Source organism: Carcharhinus amblyrhynchos, unplaced genomic scaffold, assembly GCF_965287045.1.
Source record: "Carcharhinus amblyrhynchos unplaced genomic scaffold, sCarAmb.v2.hapA scaffold_37, whole genome shotgun sequence".
NCBI lineage: Eukaryota > Metazoa > Chordata > Chondrichthyes > Carcharhiniformes > Carcharhinidae > Carcharhinus > Carcharhinus amblyrhynchos.
Window position 1 is genome coordinate 3766000 of NW_027649778.1, and position 16173 is coordinate 3782172.

A 16173-nucleotide genomic window follows, 5' to 3' on the forward strand; every position below is an offset into this window, starting at 1 on the left:
ATTACATTTTCTGCCTAGCAACAACTTTTCTGACTCCTCCCCCATCAGGAATGGGCTTTTCAATCTGGTTTGAAGGCTGCGTTTCTCTACAGTCCAGGTCAGTATCACTCCTTACTTATCTGGTAGACTTAGTGCTCTCCTGTCAAGGTTGGCCCTGACTACTTCACTCTCTCTCAATTCCCCCCTTTGCGAATACTACAAATTAGCCCCACATTATGGAAACATTAGTCACTTGGACAGGCCACCAGGAACTAGGCTGAAAATTCTAGCCATCTTTAAGCCTTGAATTTTCTGCCCAGTTCTATTTCAGTGCTGCCCATGATCTGGGTTGCAGTTGAGAGAAGACGTCCTGTTTGTGTTTTAATCAGATGGGGCGGCACGGCGGCACAGTGGTTAGCACTGCTGTCTCACATCGCCAGGGACCCGGGGGTTCAATACTGGCCTTGGGTGGCTGTGCGGAGTTTGCATGTTCTCCCCGTGTCTGCATGGGCTTCCTCCCACACTCCAAAGATGTGCGGGTTAGGTGGATAGGCCATGCTATATTGCCCCTTGGTGTCAGGGAGACTAACGGGGACGAGGGGGGGTGGAATACTTGGGGTTATGGGGATAGGATACAGTGCAGACTCAGTGGGCCGAATGGCCTCCTTTTCCACTGTAGGGATTCTACGAAACCCAGGATTTGCTAATTACAACATTGAGACTTCATAAAATACGTCAGTGGCTGTAAACAAGAATAGCCTGACTTTGTCTGGTATCTGTACCATCAGCAAGCTCCATGAAGAATAATTTGAAACCCCGCCCTATACGGAGAGATGGTGAAAGCTTGGCCACTCGGGTAGGTTTTTAATGATGAGTTTAAAGGAGTGAGAGCGAGGTGGAGAGGTTTAGGGAAGGGAATTGTGGAGCTCCGGACCCAGGCAGCCGAAGGCATGGCCACCAATGGTGGAGTGACGGGAAGAGGCAGAATTGAAGGAGCAGGCTGAGGCTGTGAAAGATGTGTAATCACAAATCTTTCCTTCTGAGGTAAAAAGGCAGATTGACTGATCTATCCCCCTCCCCCCATGACGGAGAGTAATTCTAAACCCTCTTTCTGAAGCAGACAGTTTTCAGATTGGTGAGAAATGTGTTTGAGCTTCTGGCTTTTTAATTATCTTTATGGATTAACTCTTTGTGTGAGCCTGGTCTACATTGCAGTCATTAATCTGCCTGCAAAACATCAAATTGGATTGGAGACTATAAACCTGGCAGTGCGCTGGAGCGTGTAAGGTTGGTATTAAAGGTTCAGGCTGTTATGTCAATACCCACTCCCGTGCAGCGAATCGCAGTGAATGGCTTAACCCCCCCACAACCAACTTGACCTTGGAAAATCCCCACCTATGACTTTAGTTAAGATTTGATATTCGTAGAAGGAAGTCATTCGGCCCATCGAGTCTGCACCAGCCACAATTACTATTCCCTATTCTCATAACCCCATGTATTTAACCTGCTAATCCCCCTGACACTAAGGTCAATTTAGGACAGCCGCGGCACCTAACCTGCGCTGTGTGGGAGGAAACTGGAGCACCCGGAGGAAACCCACGCAGACACGGGGGAGAACGTGCAGACTCCACACAGACAGTGACTGGAATTGAACCTGGGTCCCTGTCGCTGTGAGGCAGCAAGGCTAACCACTGTGCCATCGGGATACCGTGTTAAAGCGTCTGGGAATTTATTGGTGCAGAAAAGGTCATGTTTAGTTGCTCCGGAGCTGTGTAACTTGCCACCACGTCTACAGGACTGTGACATGGCCAAAACGTAAAGGATATAGAGCTCCCTACCAAAGAACATTAGTACTTCAGTTGAATTTTTTTTCTAAACGCCAGCCACTGGTGATCTCTGCACGATGGTCTCAGTGAGGCTGACAAGCTTTCATGCCTTTTGCCCCATCTCTGTCCGACAGACCACACGGAGTCAATGGATGTGAGGCTGGTTTGTGTGATGGACTGGGCTACTGTTATTTATAGACTGATGTGACTTATTAAGCAGTTTTTATGGTATTTTGAAGAGGTAGTGTGCCCATCCTTGTGAATCCAGAGGGGAGGCATGTCATCAGAGACAGTGAGATTCCCTCACTGAAACTTGAGTTTTTAATTAAAAACCCCAGGAAGGTTTATCAAACGCCTTGTAACAAAGGCAGCTAAATATTAATGATTATTAATGATACTATTTGTTAATGATTTTGACTTTTTTTGGTCCCAGTGGCGATGAATTGTCACTTGAATGTCTTTCAGAAGCAAGTGAAAATGACAAAAGAAAATGTGGCAAATGTTGCCTCGGAGGAGGAACATCAAGAACCTCAGGACCACCAGCCGGCAGACTTTCAGAGCCCGGTGCTGGAGAGGCGCAAGAAGCCGATGGTTCACCCATCCGCCCCGGCACCACTGCCCAAGGATTATGGTAATTGTTTTAAGCTGTAATTGGCACTCTACCCAATGCCAAGCTTCCAGTGCCACGTCCTCCCTATCAGCAAGGCCTCTGCGATATTGACCATCTTAATGTACCCACCGATGACCCTCACATCAACATCTCGGTTCCTTTCTCTTTGTGACCTCTCATCCTCCCATCCTGGACACTGAGAAAGTTATCACAGCCCTGAGTCGGACCCTAAGTAAAAAAATATAGGAGTAGAATTAGGCCATTTGGCCCATCGAGTCCGCTCGCCATTCGATCATGGCTGATATGCTCCTTATCCCCATTTTCCTGCCTTCTCCCCATAACCCTTCAACCCCATTACCAATTAAAAATCTAACTCCTCCTTAAATTTACTCACTGTCCCTGCACCCACCGCACTTTGGGGCAGCAAATCCCAGATTCACAACCCTTTGGGAGAAGTAGCTTCTCCTCAACTCTGTTTTAAATTTGCTGCCCCTTATCCTAAGACCTCTCATCCTAGAATGTCCCACAAGAGGAAGCATCTGCTCCACGTCTACTTTATCCAGACCTTTTTATCATCAACTTGATCTCCCCTCATGCAGTCCAACGAAGGCTCCACACCAGTTCCTTTCTACCCTAACCTCATCAGTATGTCCTGTTCAGGTCTAGTCTTTGACATTGGCAGGCGACGATGGCACTGGTACAATGTTGAAATGAGTTTCTTTGGTTGAGCAGAAGTTAAAGAAAATTAAATCATTGCAGAAATGGAAAAGAAGGGAAAAGTTGGAGAGAGTCTGGCTTTTTCACTGCCAGCCCTCTGAGCCCAAACACACTGAACTCAAAAACAAAACAGAACTGCAAATGCAGCGCTGAAACTACAATATAATTGTTATCCTGTTATTGGAATTGTTTGCACATGCTGTCTCCAACTTGGAGAAACAGGCCTTGCCGACGTTGTTTGAGAAAAACTTGTTCGGCGTATGAAAAACTTGCATGGAATCCTTCAAAAAAGCAGTCAACTTCTAGCTAACCCAGCATGCTTTCTGAGTTTTAAAATGTAGTCAAGTGTGAGTTAGTTAACCCCTACAGTCTAGCATCAACTGTAATTGCTTAGGCAGTAATAGCTTAAAAATGAAATCTTTGGAGCAAATCTTATAGAGGATTCCTCAACAAACACTAATAAATAAACCTAAATCTATCAAGGGCACTGGAGAATTCTGTGGAAATATTGCCATGGGGTCCCTGTGCTCTGCCTCCAGAGGCTTTGGGTGTTATAACCGGGTTCTGGGTCCTAAAGGTGGCCCCCGTACCTCTGGCTGCTCAGCCGTGTGCGACGGGGAAGTGGAACGCAGTGATTGGTTGAAATTTTCTCCCCTGCAGCTTTCACGTTCTTCGACCCGAATGACCCCGCTTGCCAGGAAATCCTGTTTGACCCCCAGACGACCATCCCTGAACTCTTTGCTATCATCAGACAGTGGGTCCCTCAGGTGCAGCACAAGATTGACACCATCGGCAGTGAGGTGAGTCAACGTTCTGGGGTCTTTACGGAATCACACCAAGGATGGGCAAGAAAGAAAAGTTCATTTTGCTGCGGGAAGATTTCTAAGAATCGTAGAATCCTTACAGTGCAGAAGGAGGCCATTTGGCCCATCCAACCACAATCCCAACCAGGCCTCATCCCCATAACCCCATGCATAAGACCATAAGACATATGGGCAGAATTAGGCCATTCGGCCCATCGAGTCTGCTCTGCCTTTCAATCATGGCTAATATTTTTCTCATCCCCATTCTCCTGCCTTTTCCCCATAACCCCTGAACCCCTTATCAATCAAGAACCTATCTATTTCTGCCTTAAAGACACTCAAAGACCTGACCTCCACAGCCTTCTGCGTCAAAGAGTTTCACAGATTCACCACTCTCTGGCTAGCCATTTACCCAAGCTAGCCCCCCCGACACTATGGGGCAACATAGCATGGGCAGTCCGTCTAACCTGCACGTCTTGCGGACTGTGGGAGGAAACCAGAGTGCCCGGTTGAAACCCAGACAGACAGTGACAGGGAATTGAACCTGTGTCCCTGGCACTGAGAGGCAGCAGTGCTAACCACTGTGCCACCGTGCCACCCAAAGAGAGAGAGAGTACCTGTGAAAATTCCTGACCTTAAAAGCTAAGACTGCAACACAATTTCATTTAATACGGTGACCAAAATTATTGAACTGTTAACCAGACGGGAAGCTGATCGTCACTGGAAATTTGCATAATTTGTTCCTGAACTGCATTATTAATTCAATCCAATTTCACGTTAGCACTCTCATGGGGTCAGCTGCCTCGGGCTAGTTCATTTGTTCAAATTCGGGAAGACAAGCATTTGAATCTTTTAATACTTTCTTAATTCCACCTTACTTGGGAATGGAATAACTGAGGCTCTGAGTAATTAAGCTGCTCTTCTCGATGCAACTCCCTTTCAATTCCAGGCTGTTCTTTCAGATGGTCTTATCCTCACACTTAAGTATGCGATGTACTGGGCAGGGTGGCTGTCACACGTTGATGCGGCGGTAATTGGGTAGTATAGAAACTAGAAGCAGGAGGAGGCTATTCGGCCCTTCGAGCCGACTCCACCATTCATGTTGGTCATGGCTGATCACCAAATTCAATACCCTGATCCCACCCCCCTATCCATATCCCTCAATCCCTTTAGCCCCAAGAGCGATATCTAATTTCTTCTTGAAATCACACAGCGTTTTGGCCTCAACTACTTTCTGTGGGAGTGAATTCCACACATTCCCCGCCCTCTGGGTGAAGGAATTTCTCCTCACCTCAGTCCTAAAAGGTTTACCCCTCATCCTCAAAAGGACAGCATGGTGATACAGTGGGTCAGCCCTGCTGCCTCACCGCGCCAGGGACCCTGGATCGATTCTCAGCTTGGGCCACTGCCTGAGTAGAGTTTGCACACTCCCCCCGCGTCTGCATGGGTTTCCTCTGGGTGCTCTGGTTTCCTCCCACAGTCCCAAAGACATGTGAGTTTGGTGGATTGGTCATGTTAAATTGTCCATTAGTATTGAGGGGATTAGCAGGGTAAACATATGGGGTTATAGGGATAGGGACTGGGTGGGATTGTTGTCGGTGTAGGCTCGATGGGCTGAATGGCCTCCTAATTGCAAATTGATTTTAAAAATTCCACGTTGATGAAAATGTTTGATGAAGGCGTTGACTTTGTACCAATGGTTAACTTGGTGAGTGCTGATTTATAAAATAACGGGGCATTGAGTAGAACAATTGGCAGGTCATGCTGCAGCTGTACCGAACCTTAGTTAGGCCTCAAGTGGAATATTGTGTATAATTCTGGTTGCCACACTACCAGAAGGATGTGGAGGCTTTGGAGAGGGTACAGAGGAGGGTTACCAGGATGTTGCCTGGTCTGGAGGGCATTAGCTATGAGAAAAGGTTGGAGAAATTTGGTTTGTTCTCACTGGAAGAACGGAGGTTGATGGGTGACCTGATAGAGGTTTACAAGATTGAGTGGCATGGACAGAGTGGATAGTCAGATGCTCTTTCCTAGGGTGGAAAAGTCAAGTCACTAGGGGAGATAAGTTTAAGGTGCTTGGGGAAAAGTTTAGAGGAGATGTGTGAGGCAGGTTTTTTACACAGAGGGTGGTGAATGTCTGGAACGTGTTGCTTGGGGAGCTGGTGGGAGCAGATACTATAGCGATATTTAAGGGGAATCTAGATGTTTACATGAATAGGATGGGAATGGAAGGATACGGATTCTGGAAGTGCATATAGTTTTAGGTTAGGCAGGCATCATGATCGGAGCAGGCCTCTTCCTGTAATTTTTTTTTCTCTTCTTTGTGTCTGAGCCGTGAATTTGTTCGGCTGGTGTTTAAGCTTCAAGGTCTCTCTCCCACCCTACTTCACAGATAACATGATGTGAAACACACTGAGGATCCACATCCTGGCTCAGTTACCTATTAGGTACCCGACCTGATGGGTGCATCCTGAACTCAGGCTAGTGGAAGATTTCTCTTTGAGGCAACAATTCCGCTGAGATAGTCAACAAGTGTACAGGTGGCAGAGTGGTTAGCGCTGCTGCTTCACAGCACTAGGGACCCCGGGTTTAATTCTACCTTGGGTAACTGTGGAGTTTGCAAGTTCTCCCCATGTCTGTGTGGGACTCCTTTAGGTGCTCCGGTTTCCTCCCACAGTCCAATGATGTGTAGTTTAGGTGGACTGGCCATGCTAAATTGCCCCTTAGTGTCCAATGATGTGAAGGTTAGGTGGATTGGCCATGCTAAATTGCCCCGTAGTGTCCAATGCTGTGTAGCTTAGGTGGACTGGCCATATTAAATTGCCCCTTAGTGTCCCGAGATGTACAGATTACGTGGATTAGCCATGAGAAATGAATGGGGTTACAGGGATAGCGTGGAGCAGAGGGCCAGGGTAAGATACTCTGTCGATGCCGACTCGATGGACTGAATGGTCTCTTCTGTACTGTAGGAATTCTATGAACAGGGCTGAGGGTTGAGGGGATTGAGTTATTAGCAGAGAAACTGGCCTGAGGCGGGATAAATGTTGGGCCTCGAGGAGATTACAATGAGACACTTGATTTCGATTTGATTTGATTGATTATTGTCACGTGTATCAACATACAGTGAAAAGTATTGTTTCTTGCGCACTGTACAGTCAAAGCATACCGTTCATAGAGAAGGAAAGGCGAGAGTGCAGAATGTAGTGTTACACTCATAGCGAGAGTGTAGAGAAAGATCAACTTAATGTGAGGTAGGTCCATTCAAAAGTCTGATGGCAGCAGGGAAGAAGCTGCTCTTGAGTCGGTTGGTATGTGACCTCAGACTTTTGTATCTTTTTCCTGGTGGAAGAAGGTGGAAGAGAGAATTTCCGGGATGTGCGGAGTCCATAATTTTGCTGGCTGCTTTTCCGAGGCAGCAGGAAATGTAGACTGAGTCAGTGGTTTGGAGGCTGGTTTGAGTGATGGACTGGGCTTCATTTATGACCCTTTGTAGTTCCTTGCGGCTTTGGGCAGAGCAGGAGCCATACCAAGCTGTGATACAATCAGAAAGAATGCTTTCCATGGTACGACTGTAGAAGTTGTTGGGGTTTATAGCGGACATGCCAAATTTCCTTAGTCTTCTGAGAAAGTAAAGGCCTTGGTGATTCCAGGCTGGAATGCAGTGACCTGGGGGAGTGGGAGTCTGATCTCTTGAAGGACACTGTACACAGATCTCAAAGCTAGTCCACCGTCTAGATCAATGAGACACTGCTTTCTCTGAGGATTCATTGTCACTTGGTTAGAGTGCTGCTGTAATGTGAAGCCTTCAACCAATGGAACAGATCTGAAGTATTAGCCCAAGGACAGTGAGCCCACACACTGTGTTCAACTTCTTATTCTGATGCAGGATCATGTCCCAAACAGGAAAGTCTATCTCAATGAACAGAAACCTATTTCAAAGCCTCTCTTTTAGTAAGCTTTCAGTTATGATTCCTACAACCTTCTCACTAAAGTTCGACATCTATTCCCTGATCCACCTTGTTTATTTCCTGCCCCTTCAGGAAGCACCTCGGGGTAGATTAAAGTGCTCTATGAATGAAAATTCTTCAACAGCATGTTTGAGCCTTCCCTTTTACAACCTCAGTTGTGCCCCACCTAACCTACACATCTTTGGACACTAAGGGGCAATTTAGCATGGCCAATCCATCTAGTCACTCACCTTTGGAGTGTGGGAGGAAATCGGAGCGCCCGGAGGAAACCCACGCAGACACGGGGAGAACATGCAAACTCCACGCAGACAGTGACCCAGGGCCGGAATCGAGCCCAGGTCCCTTGCGCTGTGAGGCAGCAGTTCCTGAACTCGGTGGGGGTGTGGGGAGGGGGGTGGGTGTGGGTGGGGGTGGTGGGGGGGGGAGAGGAGAGAGAGAGCCAGGGGTTGGGGGGGGGGGGGGGGGCGGAATCGGTGGGGGGGAGTGGGGGGGGGCGGTGCACGCGCGGTGGGGGAGGGAACCTGCCAACCTCATTGACCTGTACATGATACCTGCGAATAGTGACTTCTGGGGGGGGGGCAACAAGGAAATGTGGTGATAAATTTAGCCATGGCAGTGTGAGCCACATCCTGGGGTAAATAATTCTGGCCCCCCCCCCCCCCCCCACCCTCACATTGAAAAGCACATAAAAAGAACCTGACCTCAATCACATTAACCAAATAAAACTGAAGAGATTGAAAGCCAAAGATTTTGATTTGATTTAAAGGCCTCAATCTCCACACTCGCTGTTTCTGTTGGACTCGATCCACACTCTCATTGTGTTGGTTGCCTGGCTGGGAATTACTGAGAATCCCATCTCCGTGTGACCCATTTATTACAGGACCCGTTTGTACACTGGCTGTTCCTTGGCCCAGACATCAATCCCAGAGTTTCTCCATCATTTAATTGTCAGATGGCTATTTACTATCTGAAGCCTCGGATATTACTCCCAAGTGCTTCAGTTCAGACTCAGAATTAGAGAATTGTTTGCAATAAAACTCTCAGGCTTGAAAGATAAATCAGTCCAGAAAGCAGAGTTCGGGGAGCTCTGTCTTCTCCGATTGGTCCCTCTGTTTCTTATTTTTCCCCAGATCCACTAGCTCCTACAGCAGACTGGGGAGGCCTTTCAGCCCATGATTCCTGTACTAGCTCTCTACTTGTGTAATCCAAAACTGTTTTCTCTCTCTCTCTGGATCCCTATTTCTTTCCCTTCTTCCAACATTGAGGCTTGGAAATCCTGATATCTGAGCACAGGGGAGACCACTCAGCCCATCATTCTCGCATCAGCTTCCTGAACGAGTTACTGAGTTGAGTCCCGTTCCCTACAGTGCAGAAGGTGGCCATTTGGCCCATCGAGTCTGCACCTACAACAAACCCACCCCGGCCCTGGCCCTATCCCCATAGCCCCATGTATTTACCCTGCTAATCCCCCCTGATATTCAGAGGGAATTTAGCATGGCCAATGCACCTAACATGCACATCTTTGGATTGTGAGAGGAAACAGGAATGCCTGGAGGAAACCCACGCAGACACGGGGAGAATGTGCAGACTCCACACAGACAGTGACCCCAGCGTGGAATCGAACCCAGGACCCTGGCGCTGAGAGGCAGCAGTGCTAACCACTGTGCTGCCAGTGCTCAGTGAATGTGGAGAAAGTAGAAAAGCTGGGATCGTTCTCCTCAGAGCGTAGAAGGCAGATTAAATATGACGATGAAGGGTGAAAATCATCAGGAGGAAATTGTTTCCAGTGCTGGGGGTGGGGGGTGTGGCAGCCAGACACACTAGCAAAACAAAAGCGGGGAGATGAGATGAATTATTTTTGAGAGTTGGATGCACAGCGGATTGTGAGGTTGGAGGGGGAGGGTGCTGGAAACAGATTCATCAGTAACTTTCAGAAGGGAACCGGATAAATACTGGAAAGGTATAAATCCGCAGGGAATCAGGAACAAGCAGGGGGGCTAGTCAACCCCTAAGATAGTCAACATGTGTACAGGTGATATAGTGGTTAGCATTGCTGCCCCAGGGACCTGTGTTTGATTCCCGGCTTGGGTCACTGCCTGTGCAGAGTCTGCACGTTCTCCCCGTGTCTGCGTGGGTTTCCTCCGGGTGCTCCAGTTTCCTCCCACAGCCCAAAGATGTGCGGACTAGGTGGACTGGCCGTGCTAAATTGCCCCTTAGTGTCCAAAGATGTGTAAGTTGGGTGGATTGGCCATGCTAAATTGCCCTTTAGTGTCAGGGGGATTAGCTGGTTAAATATGTGGGGTAACGGGGATAGGGCCTGGGTGGGATTGTGGTTGGTGCAGACTCGATGGGCTGAATGGCCTCCTTCTGCACTGTAGGGTTTCTGTAATTCTATAAATTGCCCCTTAGTGTCCAAAGATGAGTGGGTTAGATTGGGCGGCTAAATGGCCCCTTAGTATCGGGGGATCAGCAGGGCAAAGATGTGGGGTTACGAGGATAAGGCCTGGGTGGGGATTGTTGCCACTGCAGGCTCGATGGGCCAAATGGCCTCCGAATCCACTGTCGGGATTCGATGATTCGTTTTAAAGGATGTGATGGGATGGATGACAAATGTTTCTGCAGTGGAGTAGATCACTCGCCTGTGCCTTACTGTCCTTGTCCGGAAAATAAAACACAAAGAAAACAGCCCCGTTATACAGAGGAGAAAAGAGAGGCTATTTATGAAGCATAACCGGGGTGAGGCAATGGCTGAAACTGATGGATGTTTATTGGCTGAAAGCCCAGGGGCGTATTGATTCCACAGAGCAGTATATTTTCTTGATGAAGAGTCAGTGTTATCCAGTTCAACCCGCCTGTAACTGTACATTAGTGATTGATTTTACAACCAGATGCAGTGACTCCCTGAAACTGAAGCTGAGATCATTACTGTCCCTGTCTATAAGTCCGACCTTCAGAGCCACGGTGAGGTAAGGGATGCAGTAAAGAACAACCCAGCCATCGGCATTTGGAAAGATTCGTTCCTCGAGGTTTCTACTCACAGAGGAATCGAGGGACAGGAGGTGATTGAACCTGCTATACCACTCAGTGAGATCGTGGCTTATCTCGGTCTTTAGCATTGGTTCCATAAGCGTTATCGTATTCTTTCCTCAGGAAAATCTTATCAGCCGCAAGGTTTACATTTTCTCCTCCTCGCACCAGCTTAACAGCCCTTTGTGCGAGCAGCTTCCAGGTTTCATCGAATCCCGATAGCGCAAAAGGAGGCCATTTGGCCCATCGAGTCTGCACCCACAACAATCCCACCTGGGCCCTATCCCCATAACCCCATGCATTTACCTTCCTAATCCCCCTGTTACTTAGAGGCAATTTAGCATGGCCAATCCACCTAACCAGCACATCTTTGGACACGAAGGGGCAATTTAACACGGCCAATTTCCCCCTAACCTGCACATATTTAGATACCAAAGGGCAGTATAGCATGGCCAATCTCCCAACTGTCTCATATTTGGACTGTGGAAGGAAGCCAGAGCACCCAGAGGAAACCCACATGTATACAGGAGAACGTGAAGGCTCCACATAGACAGTGACCCAAGGCTGGAATCGAACATTAGTCCTTGGCACTGTGAGGCAGCAGTGCTAACCACTGTGTCACCGTGCCACCCAGGTTAACGTGACAGATTGGAAACCCAATCTAAGTGTGCCAATTCCTTGCTTATTAATTTTTCCTTCTCTAAGTCACTGTCGGAGAATTGTGTGCATTTCCGGTTACCTCACTTTAGGCAGGATGTCAAAGCCTTGGAGAGTGGTGGGGAGGAGATAGTCCCAAGAATGAGGGACTTCAGTGAATGGTTTATTTATTGGTGTCACAAGTAGGCTTACATTAACACTGCAATGAAGTTACTGTGAAATTCCCCCAGTTGCTACACTCCGGCGCCTGTTCGGGTACACTGAGGGAGAATTTAGCACCTAACCAGTATGTCTTTTGGAGTGTGGGAGGAAACCAGAGCACCTGGAGGAAACCCACGCAGACATGGGGAGAACATGCAGACTCCACATAGACAGTGACCCAAGCTGGGAATTGAACCTGGGTCCCTGGTGCTGTGAGGGAGCAGTGCTAACCACTGTCTTATGTGATGTTTTACATCTATCTGAGAGAGGGGGATAAGGCCTTGATTTAATATCTCGAAGGGAAGGCAGCACTTCTGACAGTGCAGCACTCCCTCAGGACCGCAGGGGTGTCAGTGTAGGCAAGCTGGAGGCCCAGACTATTGATAATTAAATACATTTACTCCGCACTAACCCGTTGATCAACTTTCAGCAACCAGCTTCCTTACACGTGTCAGGCCGATTTACAGAACGTGGGTTGGGTGATTAACGGGACCCTGGTCTGTTTTGCGACATTGAAGTCTCCTCTTGCTCTTTCTGTCGATCCAGATTCTCAAGCGAGGCTGCCACGTCAACGACCGGGATGGGCTGACAGATATGACCTTGCTGCACTACGCCTGCAAGGCGGGAGCACACGGTGTCGGTAAGCGTTGGGTTTACAGTGAGTGGCAGAGCAGGTTACTTTCTGACACCTGTGAATGGAAATGGGAGAACGCTTTTGTTCCCAACTCTTGACATCTGCAGCCCGGATGTGTTCAAAGCTCCCTCTTCCCAAAAACAGTGAGGGCGGATTGGGAATAAACTCCGGGGGTGGGGGAGGTGCGGGAGGATATTTCCATGAAATCGTGCTCCAAGTCAGGCATTGCATGCTTGCTGTGGTAATGCATCTTTAAGGGCTATCTGTGTGATATCACTAAGAAGGAAGTGTATCTCATGCTCCAGTTTTAATTTCACTTTTGCCTTGAGCAGAGCACTCACGCACAGCCCTTAGTGTCTCGAAGTGTTACACCAATGTAAGACTGTCCTCATGTGCCTAGTCTTAATAAATTAACCTACAACGCACTTACCCAATCCCTTAAGAGCGATTAGAGAGCCCACGACATGAGAAACGAGTTTGTTGCTGCGCTTGGGATGTTTCCAATGAATGTTGATGAAGTGTCATTTCAATTCATTGAGGGCAAATTAAAATGCAGCGGTTTTCGTTTTAATCTCTTTGTAAATTTGAAAACTCGCCCAAAACACTGCTGCCAAAATCCTAACTTGCAACAGGTACTGATCATTTAAACTGCTCCCTCTGTGCTCGCTGTGACCTCCATTGGCTCCCAGTCCACTGATACTTTAATTTTATTATTCTCATCTTTATGTTCAAGTTCCTCCAAGACCTGTGCGTTCCTCCAATTCTGGCCCCCTAGGCATTTCCAATTTTAATCGCTCCATCATTGGCAGCCGTGTCTTCAGTTGCCTGTGGTCCTGAGCTCTGGAATTCCCTGCATAAAACTCTCCAGCTCTCTCTTCTAAGACATTCCCAAAACCTACTGTGTTTGACCAAGCATTTGATCATCTGCCCAAATATCCTCTTGTGTGGCTCAATGTCAGATTTTGTCTGTTAGCTGTGGTATGACTATCTGGAGATGTTTTACTTGGGTAAGTTTTCCAGTCTCACCGGAATCGATACAGGTGGGAGGGAGGATTTGACAGACTGTGTTTGGATCCATTGACCTCAGACAGGAGTTTCTGATCTTGGGGTGGGCTCAACCGGAATATCCTGCACTGTGTTAAAAGCGCTATCTCAGTGCAAGTTGCTGGTGTTAAGTCATGTACTTGTGCTCGGTCTAGGGGATCCTGTGGCCGCTGTGCGTCTGTGCAACCAGCTGATCTCTCTGGGGGCTGACGTGGGGCTTCGCAGTCGATGGACCAACATGAACGCTCTTCACTACGCCGCTTACTTCGATGTACCCGAGATAACTCGCATCCTCCTGAAGGCTCACAAACCCAAAGGTAGGGGCTGGACCGTTGCCTCAGGCGCAGTCACGGGGCTTGGAATTCTCCGTTGTTCTCCCCGCGCCCCTGGCTACAAAAACCCCTAAGCGTGTTGAGAAACTCGACTTCCTGGCACTGTGACTGTTCTGTTACTGTTGGGAATCTGGGAGTGGCAGCAGTACAACAGTCCAAGGGTTTATCCCCTCTCTGAGAGCTAACACCTAACCACTCCCAGAGGAATACCTCACTTTATAATTTGTTAAAGTGAGTGTGAGAAATAGCACGATCTGCATATCAGCAACTTTCAGTGGCTCAATCAAAATAACTAAGATTCTCCCTGTAAAATCAACAAGTAACACTTTATTCATCAAACTAACAGTGAACCAGTTAACTAAACTATTAACAAACCCAATAAAACATTATTCTAATGGAATGCTGTTTAGATAATTACAATTCCCACTTATTAACAAAAAAAATTATTTAGCCACTCTCAAAATACAACCAGGTTTTTTTCTTCCAGAATCTTCTGTCTTCTTAGCTATTAGCCGTGTCAGAGAGAGAGCAGTTGCTATCTGCCTGTTTCGAGCTGAGAGCTGTCTCTTAAACCCCTGATCACATACCAACATCCCCATAATAGGATTTGTTCTCAGGTTACCAAAATTTCAAATTCAAATTTAATAGGCTGCTGTTATTTCAAGCGCCTAATTTAAATTGGGCAAAATTCAAAAATAGCCTACTGCCTTGGCAACACCACTGCCTGGCCTCTTGATATGATATTTCAGTCTGTGTGCTCTATATGCACCTGTATCTTCCTTTCTTTTAAAAACTCTTAAGTCCAGGGAAAAGAATTACCATTTTAAGGACAATTTTACCTATACCAATTTTACAACAAATGCAATGACTTGTTTTCACTGAATTATAGAAACTTGTAGCACGGAAAGAGGTTCTTTGGCCCATCCTGCCTGTGGTGACCCTTTGCAAGAACAGTCAGGCACATTACACATCTCTCATTCTGTCTCAGTCTCTTGCTCATGTGTCTATGAGTCTTTATATGGAGTGTAGTAATCATTATGAGGAGAGGCTATGGGGAGAATATCCTGCCTCCCACGGGAATTGTAAGGGGTGGGATGGGGGACAGGGGGTTGGGTGGACAATGCAAAGGTCCATTGACTCGGGCGGGATTTGGGGCTAACGGGATCAAGGGATATTGTGGGGGTGGTGGGGAGGTGGTGGTGGGAACAGGATATTGAATTTGGTGATCAGCCATGATAATGAATGGCGGAGCAGGCTCCAAGGGCCGAATGGTCTACTCCTGCTTCTCTATATTCCTATGATGATTCCTTCCATCCTTTCTATGGTTTGAGTCCAAAATGGTGCCCTGAAATTAGGAGATTTCAATCACCCTGCTGCCCGTGTTTGTGAGATGTCTGTTTTCTTGTCTTGGGGGCTATTAGCTGAGATGTTTGTTCTGCTGTGTGTTTTTTTGTAGTGCTGAACTCCACCTGCAGCGACTTCAACCATGGGACAGCCCTGCACATAGCAGCTTCCAACCTGTGCCTGGGGGCTGTCAAGTGTCTCCTTGAGCACGGAGCAAACCCAGCTGTCCGTGTAAGCTCTTCCTTCTCTGACCCTTACGTTCTCTCCTTCCCTCCTCCTCCTTCTGCAGATTACACATTGCTGAGGGCTTTTTGTAACAAATAGTTTATTTACTGGTCACAAGTAAGGCTTACATTAACACTACAATGAAGTTACTGTGAAACCCCCTCATCACACTCCGGCACCTGTTTGGGTCAATGCATTATAGTGATTGTTTTGTTTCTTGTTTGTAATTGATAAAAAAAGTTACTAATTTTCTTACTATACATGATAACTGTATTCTTAAATAGACTTTGTTTGGTAAAAGCTCCCTAGTGAGTCACTTGAATCATATCTGAAGCGGAACATCTCATGCTTACCTGAGCCAAATTCAAGAGGCAAAACTTATAATCCTCCCAGCACTTCTTTCGGTCTGTGGGAGGAAACCGGAGCGCCCGGAGGAAACCCACACAGACACGGGGAGAATGTGCAAACTCTGCACAGACACTGACCCAAGCTGGGAATCAAACCCAGGTCCCTGGCGCTGTGAGGCAGCAGTGCTAACCACTGTGCCACCATGCTGCCCATGTTGCCATCTTGCCGCACCTCACCAGTTGCCCACACTTCAGGTGAGCTGTGAGTCAGATCCTTTGACCTGGCCTCCATTCATCTACTTTTCCAATGCAACGTTGCTGGATTCAGACAGTGAGTGGGAATGCTGGATGATTTTTCTTCCCTGTGCTATTCAACCTGGAGAATTCCATTTCCTTTCTGTTATGGTTCAGGTTAAAAACTCCCAAGTGTTTTATGGAATCCTCCTGGATTATAAGTTT

The 16173-nt window shown here is 47.4% G+C and overlaps 1 protein-coding gene across 5 annotated transcripts in view; it reads left to right on the plus strand.

Annotated features, from left to right (window-relative positions):
- clip3 (CAP-GLY domain containing linker protein 3) overlaps nucleotides 1-16173 on the plus strand; it is a 57586-nt gene that overhangs the window by 11810 nt on the left and 29603 nt on the right. For 4 of the 5 annotated variants that reach the window (XM_080218338.1, XM_080218341.1, XM_080218342.1 and 1 more), the window contains exons 2-6: nucleotides 2271-2436; nucleotides 3793-3932; nucleotides 12335-12428; nucleotides 13622-13783; nucleotides 15255-15373. In XM_080218338.1, the coding sequence (XP_080074464.1) occupies nucleotides 2283-2436; nucleotides 3793-3932; nucleotides 12335-12428; nucleotides 13622-13783; nucleotides 15255-15373 (669 nt within the window). In that variant the 5' untranslated portion in view covers nucleotides 2271-2282. The remainder of the gene's footprint in view (nucleotides 1-2270; nucleotides 2437-3792; nucleotides 3933-12334; nucleotides 12429-13621; nucleotides 13784-15254; nucleotides 15374-16173) is intronic. The other variant, XM_080218339.1, reaches the window with a different exon arrangement.